General features: G+C 38.7%; 1 protein-coding gene across 3 annotated transcripts in view; it reads left to right on the top strand.

The window, feature by feature from the left end:
- The window catches only part of ADGRB3 (adhesion G protein-coupled receptor B3), a 513,164-nt gene that overhangs the window by 442,435 nt on the left and 55,204 nt on the right, over nucleotides 1-15,525 (top strand). For all 3 annotated transcript variants that reach the window (XM_045294359.1, XM_030886780.2, XM_045294360.1), the window contains exons 18-21: nucleotides 6,000-6,150; nucleotides 8,565-8,634; nucleotides 11,036-11,102; nucleotides 14,935-15,020. In XM_045294359.1, the coding sequence (XP_045150294.1) occupies nucleotides 6,000-6,150; nucleotides 8,565-8,634; nucleotides 11,036-11,102; nucleotides 14,935-15,020 (374 nt within the window). The remainder of the gene's footprint in view (nucleotides 1-5,999; nucleotides 6,151-8,564; nucleotides 8,635-11,035; nucleotides 11,103-14,934; nucleotides 15,021-15,525) is intronic.

Genomic DNA, 15,525 nt, shown 5'->3' with positions numbered 1-15,525 from the left:
TTCACCACACTTGCTTGTGCACCCATTGTCTTTAGTGCCTTCAGGTGTTATATCTTTTGGTAGCCAAGCATCATCCGCTTTCTTCACCACATTTTCTTGTGCACCCATTGTCTTCAGTGATCATGCCAGGCAGGTGAGCATCTCAGACTGCCGAGTTGTTAGAACAAAATGTTCTTGTGTTGGGCCTCACTCCAGGGACGTATGTATATAGCATCTTCTTCCCTATGCACTTTTTGAAAAAAAAAATTTTTTTTTGAGCTTATCTCAGCAGACTCATGTAGTATTGTCCTTTTGTGTTTGGCTTACTTCGCTTAGCATAATTTCCTCCAATTCTTCCCAAGCAGCAATGTGCTTCATGCGTTTATCACTGCTTTTTAGGGATGAGTAATACTCCATTGAATGTATATACCAGAGTTTTTTAATCCATTCATCTGTTGATGGAAATTTGGGCTGTTTCCAACTCCTTGCAAATGTGAACTGTGCCGCAATGAACATTGGAGTGCAGATGTCTGGCCTTGGTTTGTTTTTTGTCTCTTCTGGGTATATGCCCAGTAGAGGGATTGCTGGATCATAGGGTAGCTCAATTTCCAACTGTTTCAGATATTGCCATATCGATTTCCATAATGGCTGTACATACCTACAGGTCCACCAGCAGTGGACAAGAGTTCCCATCTCTCTGCATCCTCTCTAACACTTATTACTTTCTGATTTCTTGAATTGGGCTATCTTTGAGGGTGTTAGGTGGTATTTAATAGTTGTTTTAATTTGCATTTCTCTTATGGCTAGAGATCTGGAACATTTTCTCATATATTTATTGGCCATTTGGATTTCTGCCCTTGAGAAACTCCTGCTCAGGTCCTTTGCCCACCTCCTGAGTGGACAATTGGTTTTTCTCTTGTTGTAGTTTATCAGTGTGTTATAGGTTTTAATAATAAGGCCTTTGTCGGATGTGTTGTTGCCAAAGATATTTTCCCATTCTGTAGTCTCTCTTATTACTCTCTTGGTGAATTCTTTTGATGTACATAAGCGTTTTATTTTTAGTATGTCACACTGGTCAATTTGTGCCTCCTCTGTGTTGGTGTCCTCCCCAATTTCCAATCGCCTATGTAATCCCTGTGCCAAGGTTCTTAGGTTTGACCCAATTCCCTCCTAGATGGCCCTAATAGTTTGGGGTTTAACCTCAAGGTCTGTGATCCACCTTGAGTTTAATTCTTGTGTATAGAGTGAGGTAAGGGTCTTGCTTCATTTTTCTGCAGCTACATATCCATTTTTTCCAGCACCATGAATTGAAGAGGCCATCCACTTCCCATTTGATATTTTTGGGCCCCTTATCAAAGATCAGTTGTCTGTATGCCGATGATTTTATTTCTGGGTTTTCAATCCTTTTCCATTGGTCTGAATATCTATCATTATACCAGTACCACACTGTTTTGACCACTGTAGCTGTGTAATAGGTGTTAAAGTCGGGTAAAGCAAGCCATCCAACTTTGCCCTTCCTCTTGAGGAGTTCTCTACTAATTCTTGGTTTCTTCCCCCTCCATATGAAGTTGGTTATCTGTTTTTCCAACTCTTTGAAGAAAGTTGCTGTAATTTGGATTGGGATAGCATTGAACTTCTATAGGCTTATGTACCAATTTTGTCTTTAGCCATCTTGTCAGGAAGGTGAGCATCACAGAATGCCGGGTTATTAGAACAAAGTGTTCTTCCATTGAGGGAGTACTTGAATGTAGGCCTAATGTCCATCTGCTACCTTAATACTAAACCTATAAATATATGCACATAGGTCTATTTCCCCATTGTCATATATAAATATATTTACATATGTACGTGCGTGTATTTAGACCTCTATAAATGTCCTTTGCCTCCTAGTTCTTTCCTCTATTTCCTTTTACTTTCCTCTGGTCCCAGTATCATGTTTAGCCTTCATTCGAGTTTCAGTAATTATTCTCAGCTACATTGCCCTTGATCAAGTCCCACCAGACATCCTATACCCTCCTTGCCATTGAATTCAGATCACGTGTTGTTCCCTTGTTCCTGGGTTGGTTGACTTCCCCTTCCTTTCCCACACCTCACCCTCTCCCATGACTCCTGGAACTCTTGGTCTCATTGTTTATTTTGTTTATTCTGTCTATCTTATCTAGATAGACATGCAAAGAATAATTAGGAGAAAAACAAGACAGAGCAAAAGAACAAAAGAAAATAAAAAGCAACAACAAAAACCAATGACAAAAAAAGAAAAGCCTGTAAATAGTTCCAGGTCTGTTTGTTGAACTTTAGAAGTATTTTCTAGTCAAATCTGATGGGGCGCCATGCCCTGGCCCTGAAGTCTATTTTTGGTATTCCCCAGGGACTTCATTACTTTGCTCCCCTTGCTGCTCTGTTGCACACCCTTAGTGTTTTGCCCCAGTGTGATGAGGTCACATAGGGCACAATTCCCACACTGTGTCTCCAGTGTTGTCCCCCATAGCGCTATGGGTCAATGAAGGACATCTTGTCTGTGTCTCATGGTGGGACCTGCCCTATTGACTTTGTGCATTGGCTACTCTGAGCAGGAATATTGTCCCCTGGACTTTGTGGGCCAGGATGAGTTCCATTCCCTCTAATCCCTCTTCATTTGATCTTGTGTCCTTTGATCAGATGTGCCCCTCACCCCTCGCTATATCAGCTCCTCTTTATCCTTCACCCTCCCCCACCCTCATGAACCCTTAAAAAATGATTTTTATTATTATCTTTCATTTGACTTAATTATTGGTGAGTTCTTAATAGTTTAAAATACAGCAAAACATGTGGGTCAATGTATTATAACTAGAGAAGCATTTTCCTACAGTCTGGCGAATATATTCATATATGCTTGGACAATGTGTTCAGTATGGCAGTCAAGCATCAGAACCTAAGGAATGTGTGTGTGTGTGTGTGTGTGTGTGTGTGTGTATGCTAAATCGGAAAACTAAACTATATAAGCATACTAATAAGATTGGCAGTCCTGAGATATAAAGAAAGAAAGCTACATTTTGCTTTCTCATTTAAGGAATGAGTATAAAATTGCAGCATCCCATGAAATGCAGCACACACTAGTTAAGTACCGATACACCTTGTATGTCAAGCCGCAATGATGCAAATAGGTAGCACTGGATTAATAGTGGAGTAAGCATTAGGGTTCTAATCAAAAAGTTGTAACCAATCACCAGTTCTGCAGGGAAAAGATGAGACAGTCAGAAAACCTTAAGAGAAGATCTCCTCTGTCCTATATGGTCTCTATGAGCCACACCTGACCCAAAGTGGTCTTGATTTTAGGGTAATGAGGCAAACCGACTTAAAAAAAAAAATACAGGTTTTGTAAATAGCAATGAAAAAAACCTGTATTCTTTTGTACACGTGTCATAGGAGCATCCACACGGTTGGCCATTTGTTCGGATTCAAGATTCCTCCCTCTCTTCTGCCACATAGCCTAAATGCCACATCGACAAAGTCTAGGTTTCTTGCTTTCCCTCAAATTAGTTAATTTATGAAATGTTTTTCTTTTGGGGGGACTTGAAAGTGAGGCTGATAGCTATAAACAATCTTTAGTTTATTCACTTTAATCCATTTCAAATTTTGAAATATGGGTCGACAGGATTTATCAGCTCTGAAGTGGGGACTTGGTTGAGGTTTGTTGTTTTCCACTTGCATTATTGAAATAAATTGCATGTACTTCAATTTATATTAGAACTAAATTGAGACCTAGGAGTTTCAAAGCAACATATTCTAAATAAGGCAAATGAAAAGTCTCATAACCAAAGATTGAACATCTTAGTCCTTTAACTTGGCTATCACATATACAGCTGAGATGAAACAACCCCGTGCAAGAAAAGAAATGATGAATTAGGAAGTACAACTAGTCTTTGGAAATTATCTCTGAAATTCATGTAGGGATCTGGACTGCAATCAGAAATGAGCAGTCAGGTATGCAGCTCAGATCTGTAAACTTTGCTCTTATTTTTAGTTACCATCAAATCAGAGTCACGCGCCTCCAGGTACAACAGAGCAAAGTGTCTCCTGCTCTTGCCCCAGTCTCATCATTGCTGGTGTGTTCTGTTCTTATCACTGCTGGTGTGTTCTGTTCTTATCACTGCTGTTGTCTTCTGTTCTTAGCACTGCTGTTGTCTTCTGTTCTTAGCACTGCTGGTGTCTTCTGTTCTTAGCACTGCTGGTGTCTTCTGTTCTTAGCACTGCTGGTGTGTTCTGTTCTTAGCACTGCTGGTGTGTTCTGTTCTTAGCACTGCTGGTGTGTTCTGTTCTTAGCACTGCTGATGTGTTCTAGGTCATGGTTGCAGCCACTGTGCTTTTTGAGCACCTTCCAATTTGGGATTCTCAACTTCCAGCACTACTATATCAGACAGTATTCTTTTGTGAGTCATACGATTTTCATGGGCTAATTTTTAGAGGTAGATCCATCAGGCCTTGTTTCCTAGTCTGTCTTGGTCTGGAAGCTCCACTGAAACCCGTTCACTGTGGATGACTCTGCGAGTATTTGAAGTAATGGCAATCTACAGCTTCACGCAAGCCACGATGGCACAACAATCTCAGCAATGAGTGGTAGATTTAAACCTTCACTTGGGGGTGGGGCCAGGGGATGCCCCATGTCTCACACACAGAAGGAATCACTATTGATGAATAATTACTATAGTATGCTCAATATATGAAGTAAGGTATGAGAAAGAGCATTCAAAAAACATGATTTTATCGGATTGAAAAATTCATCTTTGTGAGCATAGACTTAAGTACAAAGTCAATTTATGTTTAGGCCGCTTCCATATGCTATCTCTCATCATTGCTACAACCTTGTGAGATAAACATAGTAAAGTCATTAGTATTTAAATGATGAGAAAGCTAAATTAACATCTGGTGCATTTTAACAAAATAAATGCTATGAACAATTTGGGCCCCATATTAGAGATTTTAAAGTGATAGCTAGCTTTAGTAATAAAGTAGAGTGGAGGTAGTAGGATACGATTGTGTTTTTGTTTTGTGTTTTTTAAAAGATTTTGTTTGTTGGTTTTAGTCCTGCCATCTTTGATTTGTTGCTCTTCCATTTGACACAGTTTGAATGGATCTGACAAAGAGAGAAATTGCTTCTGCTGCTGGTTCTCATTTATAGAGGATCCTAACAACATCTCCACAGAGAATTCATACCAATTGTGAAATGAATCATAGCCTTTACCAAAGAAAGAAAGAGAGTGCAGGCCCTTTGAAGAGCGATCGTAGGTATCTACTGGTGGGCATCTTCACAGTGATTAAACATCATAAAGAAAAAATGTCTATGAAATCATAGCTAAGTACTGCCAGTGACTCGGTTCGCTTTTCAAATGATTTGATTAAAACACACATTGCAGTGTAATACCACCAAAGCCGTGCACCAAGTCCTTTAAAATACATATGCTATTCTTGTATTAGGCTTTTATCCAAATGTTATTTTATAGTCTCTGGTCCTTGGCGTGTAATAATTGCATTAGAGGAAAGTAACGGTGGATCATTTTCCTTTCGGAAGGATGTGGGGTTTGCCAATGCAACCCTAACAGCAGCACAGATAAAACAACATCGAAGAATTTTCAATTAATAAGGAAGGATATAAACTATGTTGCCAAAATAACTATGCAAGGTCCCTGTAATTTCAATTAAATGAAAGGAAGAATGATTCCAGTAATGATCTATCAAGAAGAAATTCCAGTGAAAGAGTAGTTTTAATTTCCCCTGGGTTTAAGTTTACAGTCAGGTTAGCCTCATTTAAAAAAAAAAAAAAGAAGCACAAATGGAATCAGGTTACCCTGGTAGTTTTTGCCACCATCGATATTGTGTGCCCCATAAAGACTATGAGGTTTCTAGTTTCTGAAAACCGTCTCTTGCTCACACAGGGGAGGTAAGTGTTTGAAACGAAAGCAGTGAATCGGAGATGAGTCCTTGTGGGAAGAAGTAACGCTCCCTCCTCATATCCAGTGCGTCTCTTTTGTTTGCTTTTACAGAGCATCTGCACGACCACCACTGCCTTCCTGCACTTCTTCTTCCTGGCTTCCTTCTGTTGGGTTCTGACCGAGGCGTGGCAGTCATACATGGCTGTCACTGGCAAAATCAGGACACGGCTTATCAGGAAACGCTTTCTGTGCCTTGGATGGGGTAAGCACACTAATCTAACCTTTATGGTCTGATTCAAGTAACTTTGAACACAAATTATGAAACAGTATAGAATGATTATTCCAAGATGACTTTTCTTTAGGTCTAATATGATATATGGAAGTAGAATTATGTTTTTGAATTTTGGTCAAGTATGTGGACTTTTAAAAAGGACAAAGTTTTGAATGATCACAGATTTCTACAAGTGGAGAAAATGATCTTCTACCAATATTTTTTAAAAAGTTCAAAATACTAAAAAACACTGGCATCTAAGGCATGTGGAGGCATAGAGCCTATTGCATGGCAGTGTAGAACAAGGGAGACTCAAGCTATCCATGGGAACGGGGAAGAAGGGTCATTCAAAGAATGAGTGAAGTCTCACCCCTGGTCATGGGGCCTTCACAGAGGAAACCTGGAATTGCTTTCAGCCAGAAAACTGAGTAAACCTTTGGATATCAGGAAAAATGTCTGTCATATTAGGAGAAATATGCCTATAAAATGGACACGTTGACAACCTATAGATTCCATTGGGCCAATTCTAATTGTAGCCTCATTTAAGAAGTGAGAACAATTTTGCTATGTTATTACATTTGCTTTTGTTTTTTATACACTAGGAGATTTTAGGCCAGACATATATAACAAAGTGCTAATACATTAAAATACAGGAATGTAGAATGCTAGACAGAACTTAGGGAATTGTGAATAAGTGTCCTTATTACAATACCGGAATAATTTCTCCTAGATGCTATAGGGTCACATGTACTTATGGATTGAGCATCAAATTTCAGCCAGGAGCTCTTTCTGTTTGACTAATGTGGTAGGGTTGTTTTTGTTGTTTGTTTGTTTGGTTTTTTTTGCAGAAGTGAAAGAGAAAACATTTAAGATAAAATTGGAAAATGTGACCTACTTGGGCTTTCCTGACCATTTGTCTAGGTTCCATGCCAGATGCCTTTTAAAACTAAGATTACATTCTATCAAAGGGACATTTTCTCAGGAATTAGTAGCATCGACTCAGAAAATATAGGTTGCAGGCAAGTGAAGGATGCAGTACAAAGAATGGCTGATATCTGCCCTATGCAGCATCATGATCCAAGTTACTGAAGAGAGAGTTCACAGCTAGCCTCCTCTACAACCAGTACCAAAATAGTCACAAAAAGTTAAACTAATGGTTCTAGAACATCAGAAAGTCTGGAAGAGAAAACAACAGTAGCATGAGTTTTGTTAGGAAGTGTAAGATAAAAACAAAGAAAGTTTGTTTTTTGTTTTAAATACAAATTGTCTGGAAAGCCGATGATCAAACCTTCGATTCTGATCCAGGAGGGGGAAAGTATTTTTTTTTTCTTAACTTATTCCAATCAATCCAAAAAAGGTGACAAATTACACGAATATGAAGAAAGAGCATATATAGATAACCACACGTACTTGCTCCAAAATATGGTATGTCCCTCCTGAGATGCCATCCAAGGGTCTCGGCATTGAACCTCATGGAAGCATGCAGTGTTCCTAGACAAGGCTCCCCGGAGGAGAGAGACCAGCTGGCAGCAGGAGAGATGGTACAAAGAAAGGAGCGCAGGAGAAGGATGCTGTCAACCTAAAATTATTAAGCATGAAAAGAAGGCATAACTGAAACTTTGAAAACTTTAAATAACATAGATTAGACAAACCTATATTCACTGAAACACATGCAGGCCCACCGACCTGGAATGAAGTCCATGTAAGTCCCACAAATATAAACTAAAAGGTGCTAGTTGGGTAGAACTGGGAGAGGCATGCAGGTCATTGAATTGGAAGAGGGATTGGGCAGGCCTTGGAGTTGCAGGTACCTACATGTCCACGAAGAGAAACGGGCATGCATCTGACCTTCTTTCAGAAGGATGACCATAAGTTCAGTCCCTTAGGACTCCTTAATCCTGTACCTACCTTCTTGTTATCATGAGTAAGTCATAAAGGACGAGTTAACTGATGAGCTTTCCCTCTCATTCTGACGGGAAGTACAGCGTGATGTGGATCGATATATGTCGACTAAATGTTCCACTTCCCTAATATTCCATCACACCCGAACATCCATTTTTTGCCTTTCTGATTTTATAGCTATACGTTTCCTTTATAACTGTAACCCCCTGGGAGAGAAATAACTTAAAAGATATACTAAATCTCTGTTATTAGTTTTGTTACCACCATGTCAAACGTGGTGGTAACCTGGCAACATCAGAGACGTGTGCTCAGTTGAACACTGAGCTCTTGCCCTCCTGTTTTTGTGAATGCAAAGAAGCTTGCAAAGGAACCCTACTTCGTGAAGGGAATCAGCGAAAGGGGGTCTCTCCGAATGAGGCATCCAGAGCTTTTCCTGGCTTTTCCCGGGGTAATCATCACAGTGTGCAGATTGAATGTAAAACGCAACAATGCTTTTCTTGCAGGCTTACCAGCGTTAGTAGTGGCCACATCAGTTGGCTTCACCCGGACGAAAGGATATGGCACTGATCACTAGTAAGTCCATCCATGGTGATAAATCACATTTTTTAATTAAGCAAATCCTCAAAGAGGCTTCGTTAGTCTTGGCAGACTCCCCTGATGGGTGGATTTTTGTCACTGAGTCATGAACAATGGTAGAAATTGCATCAGTAAGGAATGATGTAAGGTAGTGAAAATGTGCAAAGGTCGGGGCAAAACACGCTGCAGCACTGTTCAGATTCCTTGTTTTGATTTCACATCTCCTAGTAAGAGCAGTATGTTTGACTTGTAAATAGGTTTCAATATATACTTTGGATGTTCTATCTCAAATACTTAAAAAAATCCATTGGATAAGTCTTGGCATACGTAATTTTAAAATGTGTTTGTGATCTGGGTTTCTAATTTTGTCCATGATAATATGTATTAGCATAAAATAAATATTGTCACATTAGTTCAAGTTTTTAGACTATGTTACAATAATGTGTTCTGGAAAAAAAAAAAAGAGATCAGATGAATCAATAGATTCCACATTAGCAAAGGCTTGGCTAATGGAAGGGAAGATAATAGATGAAAGAAGGATATGAATCACATTGGCCCATCTTATTATAGCTGTAATACTGATAAATTATATGATGAGATTTCTATGGAAAGTTTATACTTAATATTTCATATTTAAAGAATACATTTCTATATTCTTCTTTGTCTCTTCATATGGAGGAAACAACTGATAATGGGGAAGGGAATATGCTTTTATTAAAGAAATAAAATTTAAAGGGGGATGTGTAGTTCTGTTTAGTTGTCATCAGGATTGAGGTAAGAATCACTGCTAATTAGCCTTTCTCCTGGGTTATTCCACATTAAGAATGGGCAAAGAGACATAATTTCACCTCCCCATCCAAAAGAAACTTCTAAAGGATGGGAAGAACTCATTTTCTTACCGCACTTGTTTCCTAATACAATTATATGTTAAAAATGCTGGTAGCATACATTGCAGAGCAGTGTAATTACAGCACTATTGCCTTTAAGTCATTACAATTTTTACTACCATGACTATTTTGGTATAGACCTAGTATTTGAAAAGCACTGAAAAGGGAGGATAAAAGAAGTCGGATCACAGATGATATGGTTGCTACTTTGAAGGAGATTATAATCAAAGCCTCATACAGTACAGTGAGTAATACATGTCAGTTTGAAGATTAACTTAAACAAATACACTGGAAATGTAATGGCATTTGCTGAGACAACAAACTCAAGTGTTCTTCCAGACCAAGGATTTTCTCTCCAGGTATCTTATAGAAAATAGATATTCCGTTATCTATTCCAAAGTAGAACAGCAGTAGGACTTGCCCTGTCTATGGCTGTGGCAGGAGCAAAGCAATAATGAAGTGCCGACTTCAAACACACACGAACATTTGTGTGTGTATATAAACAACATAGAGTATGTGTGCTAGAATAACGTTTTAAATGAAGGTATAACTTCCATATTTAGCTTGCAATTCTGTGTGTGCTGACAAAATGCATCGTTGATGTAACCACACATGGGACAGTCATTGTTTAGTAGTACTTTTGAGGGCACCGCATAGATTCTGTGAAGTGATACGTAATGTCAAACGTGGGTTCATGCAATGGTGGGTGGGTTACTTGTGCCCCAAAAGTGATTAGATGGGGTCTCACACTTCCCTCCTGAATGATGCACACACAGACGTGCCACCTTGCAAGATCTCCACTGCCCAAACCCATGTCCTGTGCACTTCCCTAGGCTGTGAACGAGAGAATGCTTTGGCCTAAGTGGACCACCTACATCTCTCCATCTCCAGGCGACTTTACTAAATGAAACAAGCATTGCTATACTTCTCTTAATCTGGAAGTTTATCTGTAGAGAGTTTTCTAGGTCGTTTGAGGGAGGAAGAATAAAGCTAGAAGAAAACACGCATACAAAAGGGAAATGAGCCCATTCACTGCAATGGTGACCGTTAAACCAAGTTCTCCTGAAATGGCAATAGTCTCATTGAAGGGTAGGTAAATGGCATGCGTAAGACTTGAAAAACATGCTGTTCTTGCTTCAAAGTATATGTGAGAAACCCCATAATGGACAGAAGGCAGCATTTTACAAAACTTAAATAATAGTCACTTTTGTACTAAAAGTAAATATAGAAATCTCACTGCAAGAGTCATTTGCCTAAAACGTTTTAACTACCGGAAGGTAAGGCCTTGTAATAAAAGTTTCTTTTCAATGAGAACGATAGCATTGTTCACTCAAAAAAATGTCTAACTCTAGCCTTTTCCACTTCTTCTGAGTACTTTTTAAAAAATTAACAAACCCTTAGGATGCCCAAGTTCCAAGACTAAATGCATAGTATATGTTCGATGCATCACCGTTTAGTGGTTTAAGATTCATCATTAATTTTTGTTAGTTTCTATCTAATGTCACTTTCAGCTGCTGGCTCTCTCTTGAAGGAGGACTGCTCTATGCATTCGTTGGACCTGCAGCTGCGGTTGTTCTGGTAAACATCAAAATCCGTTTGTTTTGTTCTCTTAGCAAATAAAAACTATTTTATTTCTATTAGAGCAAGACTTTGTTAGTGTTGTTATTTGTTGTATATGTTTCAAAACTCAATGAATTGTTTCTTTGATTTGAAGATAAGATAGTCAGTCCTCTATTATTCTAACGTCCTCTTATTTTGAATTCTGAAGCATATTAAACTTGAGCGTATGGGATTTTTCTTACTGTAATTTCAGATTTTGAAAAAGTTCACATAAAGTCTGTCCCTGTAATGTGTAGGATACAGTATTTATTATCATTTCATAGTTATGCTATCATATGAGGGTAAGTAAAAAAATAGTACCACTGTGGTTACAGACATCGGTCTATGGGTTTACTCTACACAAAATGTCTGTACAACAGACCTCTGTGATCAGTGATGGCTGCATGTAAATTCCCACAATAACACACCTGTCTTTGGTGCATAAAGTTACCTTCAAAACAAACAAACAAAAAGGTCAATCAAAACAATGGCTTCCAATGGGTTCTGCTGGATCAGTTAAATTCAAGGCAGAGGTCAGCTAAGAAGGTGACGGTGACTTGTTTTTCTGGGATTCCTTAGGTGTGGTCTTGGCAGCTTTTCTCAGAGGACACAGGATAGTCATGGGGCTTATTATAAAGATGGGGTAAGAACAGTACATTGGAGAGAAAAAGGCCAGAGAAGCTGCACCAAGGATTTCTCCCCTATCGTAACCCACGAGTTTCACTTGGCTTAAAGTCTGTTAATACTGCTCATTCTTTGAGGGTAGCAAAAGCTATTTTATGAGAATTTTACTGGAAAAACTTATCCTATTTACCTTACAGCTCTGAATTTGCTCCCCCAGGCTTCTTTTTGTTCCCCCAAATCAAAGTCCGTTGGAAAGGAGCATGATTTGCGTCTCTTGAGTATATCAGAAGTACTCTTTGACGTGGCATAAACTGAAGGGTGCAGACTTCTTTGGGAAAAAATGAAAGAGGTGCAAACACTGCCTCCAGGAGTGAATAGACCTAGATGGTGGATCATTCTAGAAATGTATCTTCACATTGTGAAACTTCTGTTTGATAAAGATTTCTGTTATTTTGTAGCAATACTTTTAAATGTAGTCATGTGTATATGCAGTTGTGAATAGGGAGGGATATCTTCAAAGCTACCACTCCCAAATGCCTGTGAAAGAGAAAATAGTCATGCATGTGTGCATATGTCCTGTTTCATCAACTTCAGTCCTACTGACACTGTGGGGGCTGCTTTGCGCAGGGTAAGAGGGTTAGCAGCATCCCTGCCTGCTGCCTGCTGTTGTTGTTCAGTGCTGTTGAGGCCGGTCCAACTCAGAGCCCCCTTTGTACAACAGAATAGAACTCCACCCGTTCCTGCGCCACCCTCCAAAGTGTGGTGTCTGAGTCAGTGTTGCAGTCACGGAGACAATCCACCCAGTAGAGAACCTTCCTCTTATTCGCTCCCTCCACTTTACCCAGCATGAGGGACCGGCTTCTCCTACTAGCATGTCCAGAGTACACGAAATGAAGTCTTGCCATCCTTGCCCCTAAGGGGCATTCTGTTTGTACTCCTTCCAAAGCAGTTCTTTGGGTAGTCCATGACACTTTCAATAGTCTTTATCATACTTCAAGTGCATCTATTTTTCTTCGGTTTTCTGAATCCTTGTCCAACTTTCACATGCATATGAGGTGAGTGAAAATCCCATGGCTTGAGTCAGTAGTGCCTTAGTCCTCAGATCAACACCCTTCCTTTCCAACACTTTACAGAGATCTAGTGCAGCATATTTATCTAACTACTAGCTACTAGTAATACCATAACGACTACCCGCTAGAGATACCCTCCAGTCATAATGATAAAACACATGTTCAGGTGTTGCCCAACGTGCACTGTTGGTCAAAAATATCCCCTCTTAAGAACCACTGAAATAAGCTGAGCATACACCTTTAATTTTTTTTTCTTTTCTCAATCACAAAGGTAATTCTTTAATACTTTTAATTATAGAAACATGCAAAATGTCTTACCTACTTGCCTGTCTTTCACTGAATTTATTGATTGTTAATCTTTCCTATCCAATAAATCCTTGAAAAGGGGAGGAAATACATGATATGAGTTAGATACAAAGATCAATAAGGCTATGCAATTAGATTTCTAATTGGAAAATTATCCTTTGGTTCCTCAACTGATTCATTCAATCAATTGGAAGACAATGGCATCTTTTAAAATAACTGACATATGATTCATTTTCCTTTCTTTAAAGCTTGCTTTCTCTGCTTTAAACTGCATTGTGGAGGAGAAGCTACCCAGGGCTCACAGGAAAAAATAAAATTTAGACAGGACTTTTAGAAACGAGCATAGGGAAATCGAAACTATTCGGCACACATCTGTCTGCCGCATTGAATTTTCATTTAATCAATTGAGTTATTTCCCTAAGCTAGTGGGCTAATATACCTCTAACTCTGAAATCAAGAAACAAGAGTATGTATATAATGGAAACACCAACGTATAGTCTTTGGAGTAGGGATCAATTCCTTCAGGCTTAAGTTGCAGATTAATAGAATCCATAGGATGCACTTTTTCTCTTAGTTCAAATAATGATAAACATATAAAAAACCCGAATAAGTCTTTCTCTTAACTAAGTAATATTGGAATCAAACTGAACAGTAATACTTCCTAAGCCCTACCCTATCATAGTTACTTTGGATCTTCCTGTATCAGCTGTTAAACAGACTTTACCTGTGTATTTCTGTCTGTGCAGAGTACACTGAGGACAGGAGTTTACCCTTCTCCTCGCTAGTCATCTATTCAACGTAAAACAGATTTCTATGAGCTAATTCTCTTAACGGAAAGGCTTTCCTGATTGCATTAGGAAAACACCAAGATTCTGGTGCTCAGGGATCTCCAAAGGGAAATGACAAGATTGACAAAAGAAGAACAAGGTTTTCACATGTTTATTTGGGTTTTAGTATTGGACTGGATTTCTCTGTCATGAAGTGTTGGCACGTCAGAGAGCCAGAGGTCCTCAAATCATGCTGCTCTGAATAGACCATAGCGACCTCTACAGCTTTTTAACAATTCCTCCTACGAAAAAGTATGTGTGATTAATTTCAGCTGCACTATGCAAAAGACTTCTTAAGTGGTAGTAAAAGAGTCTTAGAAAATGAGAGTATTCAATACAGCACATTGTTTTGTTGCTGTTGTTTATTTGTGTATTAAAAAGAAAAAAAGCATTCCTGTCCCCTTCTTAAAGGAGTCTGGCAAACTGAGTAGGTCTTCCCCCTTCCCAGGAAAAGCGTGGTGCAATAAAATGCACAGCCCCCCAAGAGAAAACCACATAACATGAGCGATTTAGGCATTTTATATTCTCTCTACTAGAGAAAACGGGAGGCTACTGCATCTCTGGCTTCTAGAGTTTACCCTAATATCCCTCTTTAAGGCTCAGAATATTTTGACTCTCAGCCTGGACAAAACTCATTAACCCGAATTATTTTATTCAGGGGTGACTAGAGAAAGAGAAGAATGCCAGATTGGCTTAGTATGGTACCATTTAAAAATTAGGTAATTAAAGGTTAATTTCCCCTGTGTTAACTGCAAATCCAGGAAATTAAGTGTTCTTAAAACTTTAAAGTAACACACCACTGTTAAATTGCTCTCCATTCCTTTATGCACTTATAGAATATTTGAGAAGTACTCCATATGCCTACTATTGTGAGTATATTAATCTTTGGTTATTATAAACTAATCTAACATGATTTTCAGGAAGAACGGGAACCTGATTCTCATCAATATCATTCAAAGGTCAACCTTTGTTTCTGTTTGACAGGTCAACATGGTGATTGGCATTTTGGTATTTAATAAACTTGTTTCCAGAGATGGGATCCTAGATAAAAAGCTCAAACACAGAGCCGGGTAAGCTGCAATTGGTGGATTTTGAAGATTCTTTACCAGTGAATCCCATACTCTAATTCCAGATCATCACTGATGGCATCTGACTGTACCTTGAGTTTTGTTCTAGATGTCTGGTAGATTTAATCATTTCAAAAGTTTCCGATGCACGATTTTGACATAATGTGATCAAAGATTTTTTAAATAATAAAACAGACCATCAAAGAAATTTGGGTTGATATTTTAAAATTTCCTTCTTATAAGATAAGATTAAATGTTTAGGCTAGGCTTCAAATAATTCAGCTTTATTTAAGAGTCTCCATAGGCTTCCTAATTTTGATCTCAAAGGAAAGGAGGGTATATTGAACACAATGGAGGTATTTGACAGATTCACTGGAGACAAGCAGACCTAGATTGAGCAAAAATATTGTTTGTTGTATAATTTTGCTTTGTCTGGTTTGGTTTGAGTTGGTTGGGTTTGGCTTAATTGAGTAATCAGCAAAGATCTATACATGAAATGATCACCTAT

Source organism: Echinops telfairi, unplaced genomic scaffold (genome assembly GCF_000313985.2).
Source record: "Echinops telfairi isolate 266 unplaced genomic scaffold, ASM31398v2 ScPeMD7_3533;HRSCAF=4204_0, whole genome shotgun sequence".
Lineage (NCBI taxonomy): Eukaryota > Metazoa > Chordata > Mammalia > Afrosoricida > Tenrecidae > Echinops > Echinops telfairi.
Note: the sequence above shows the minus strand (reverse complement) of the source record. Positions and strands in the feature narration are given on the sequence as shown.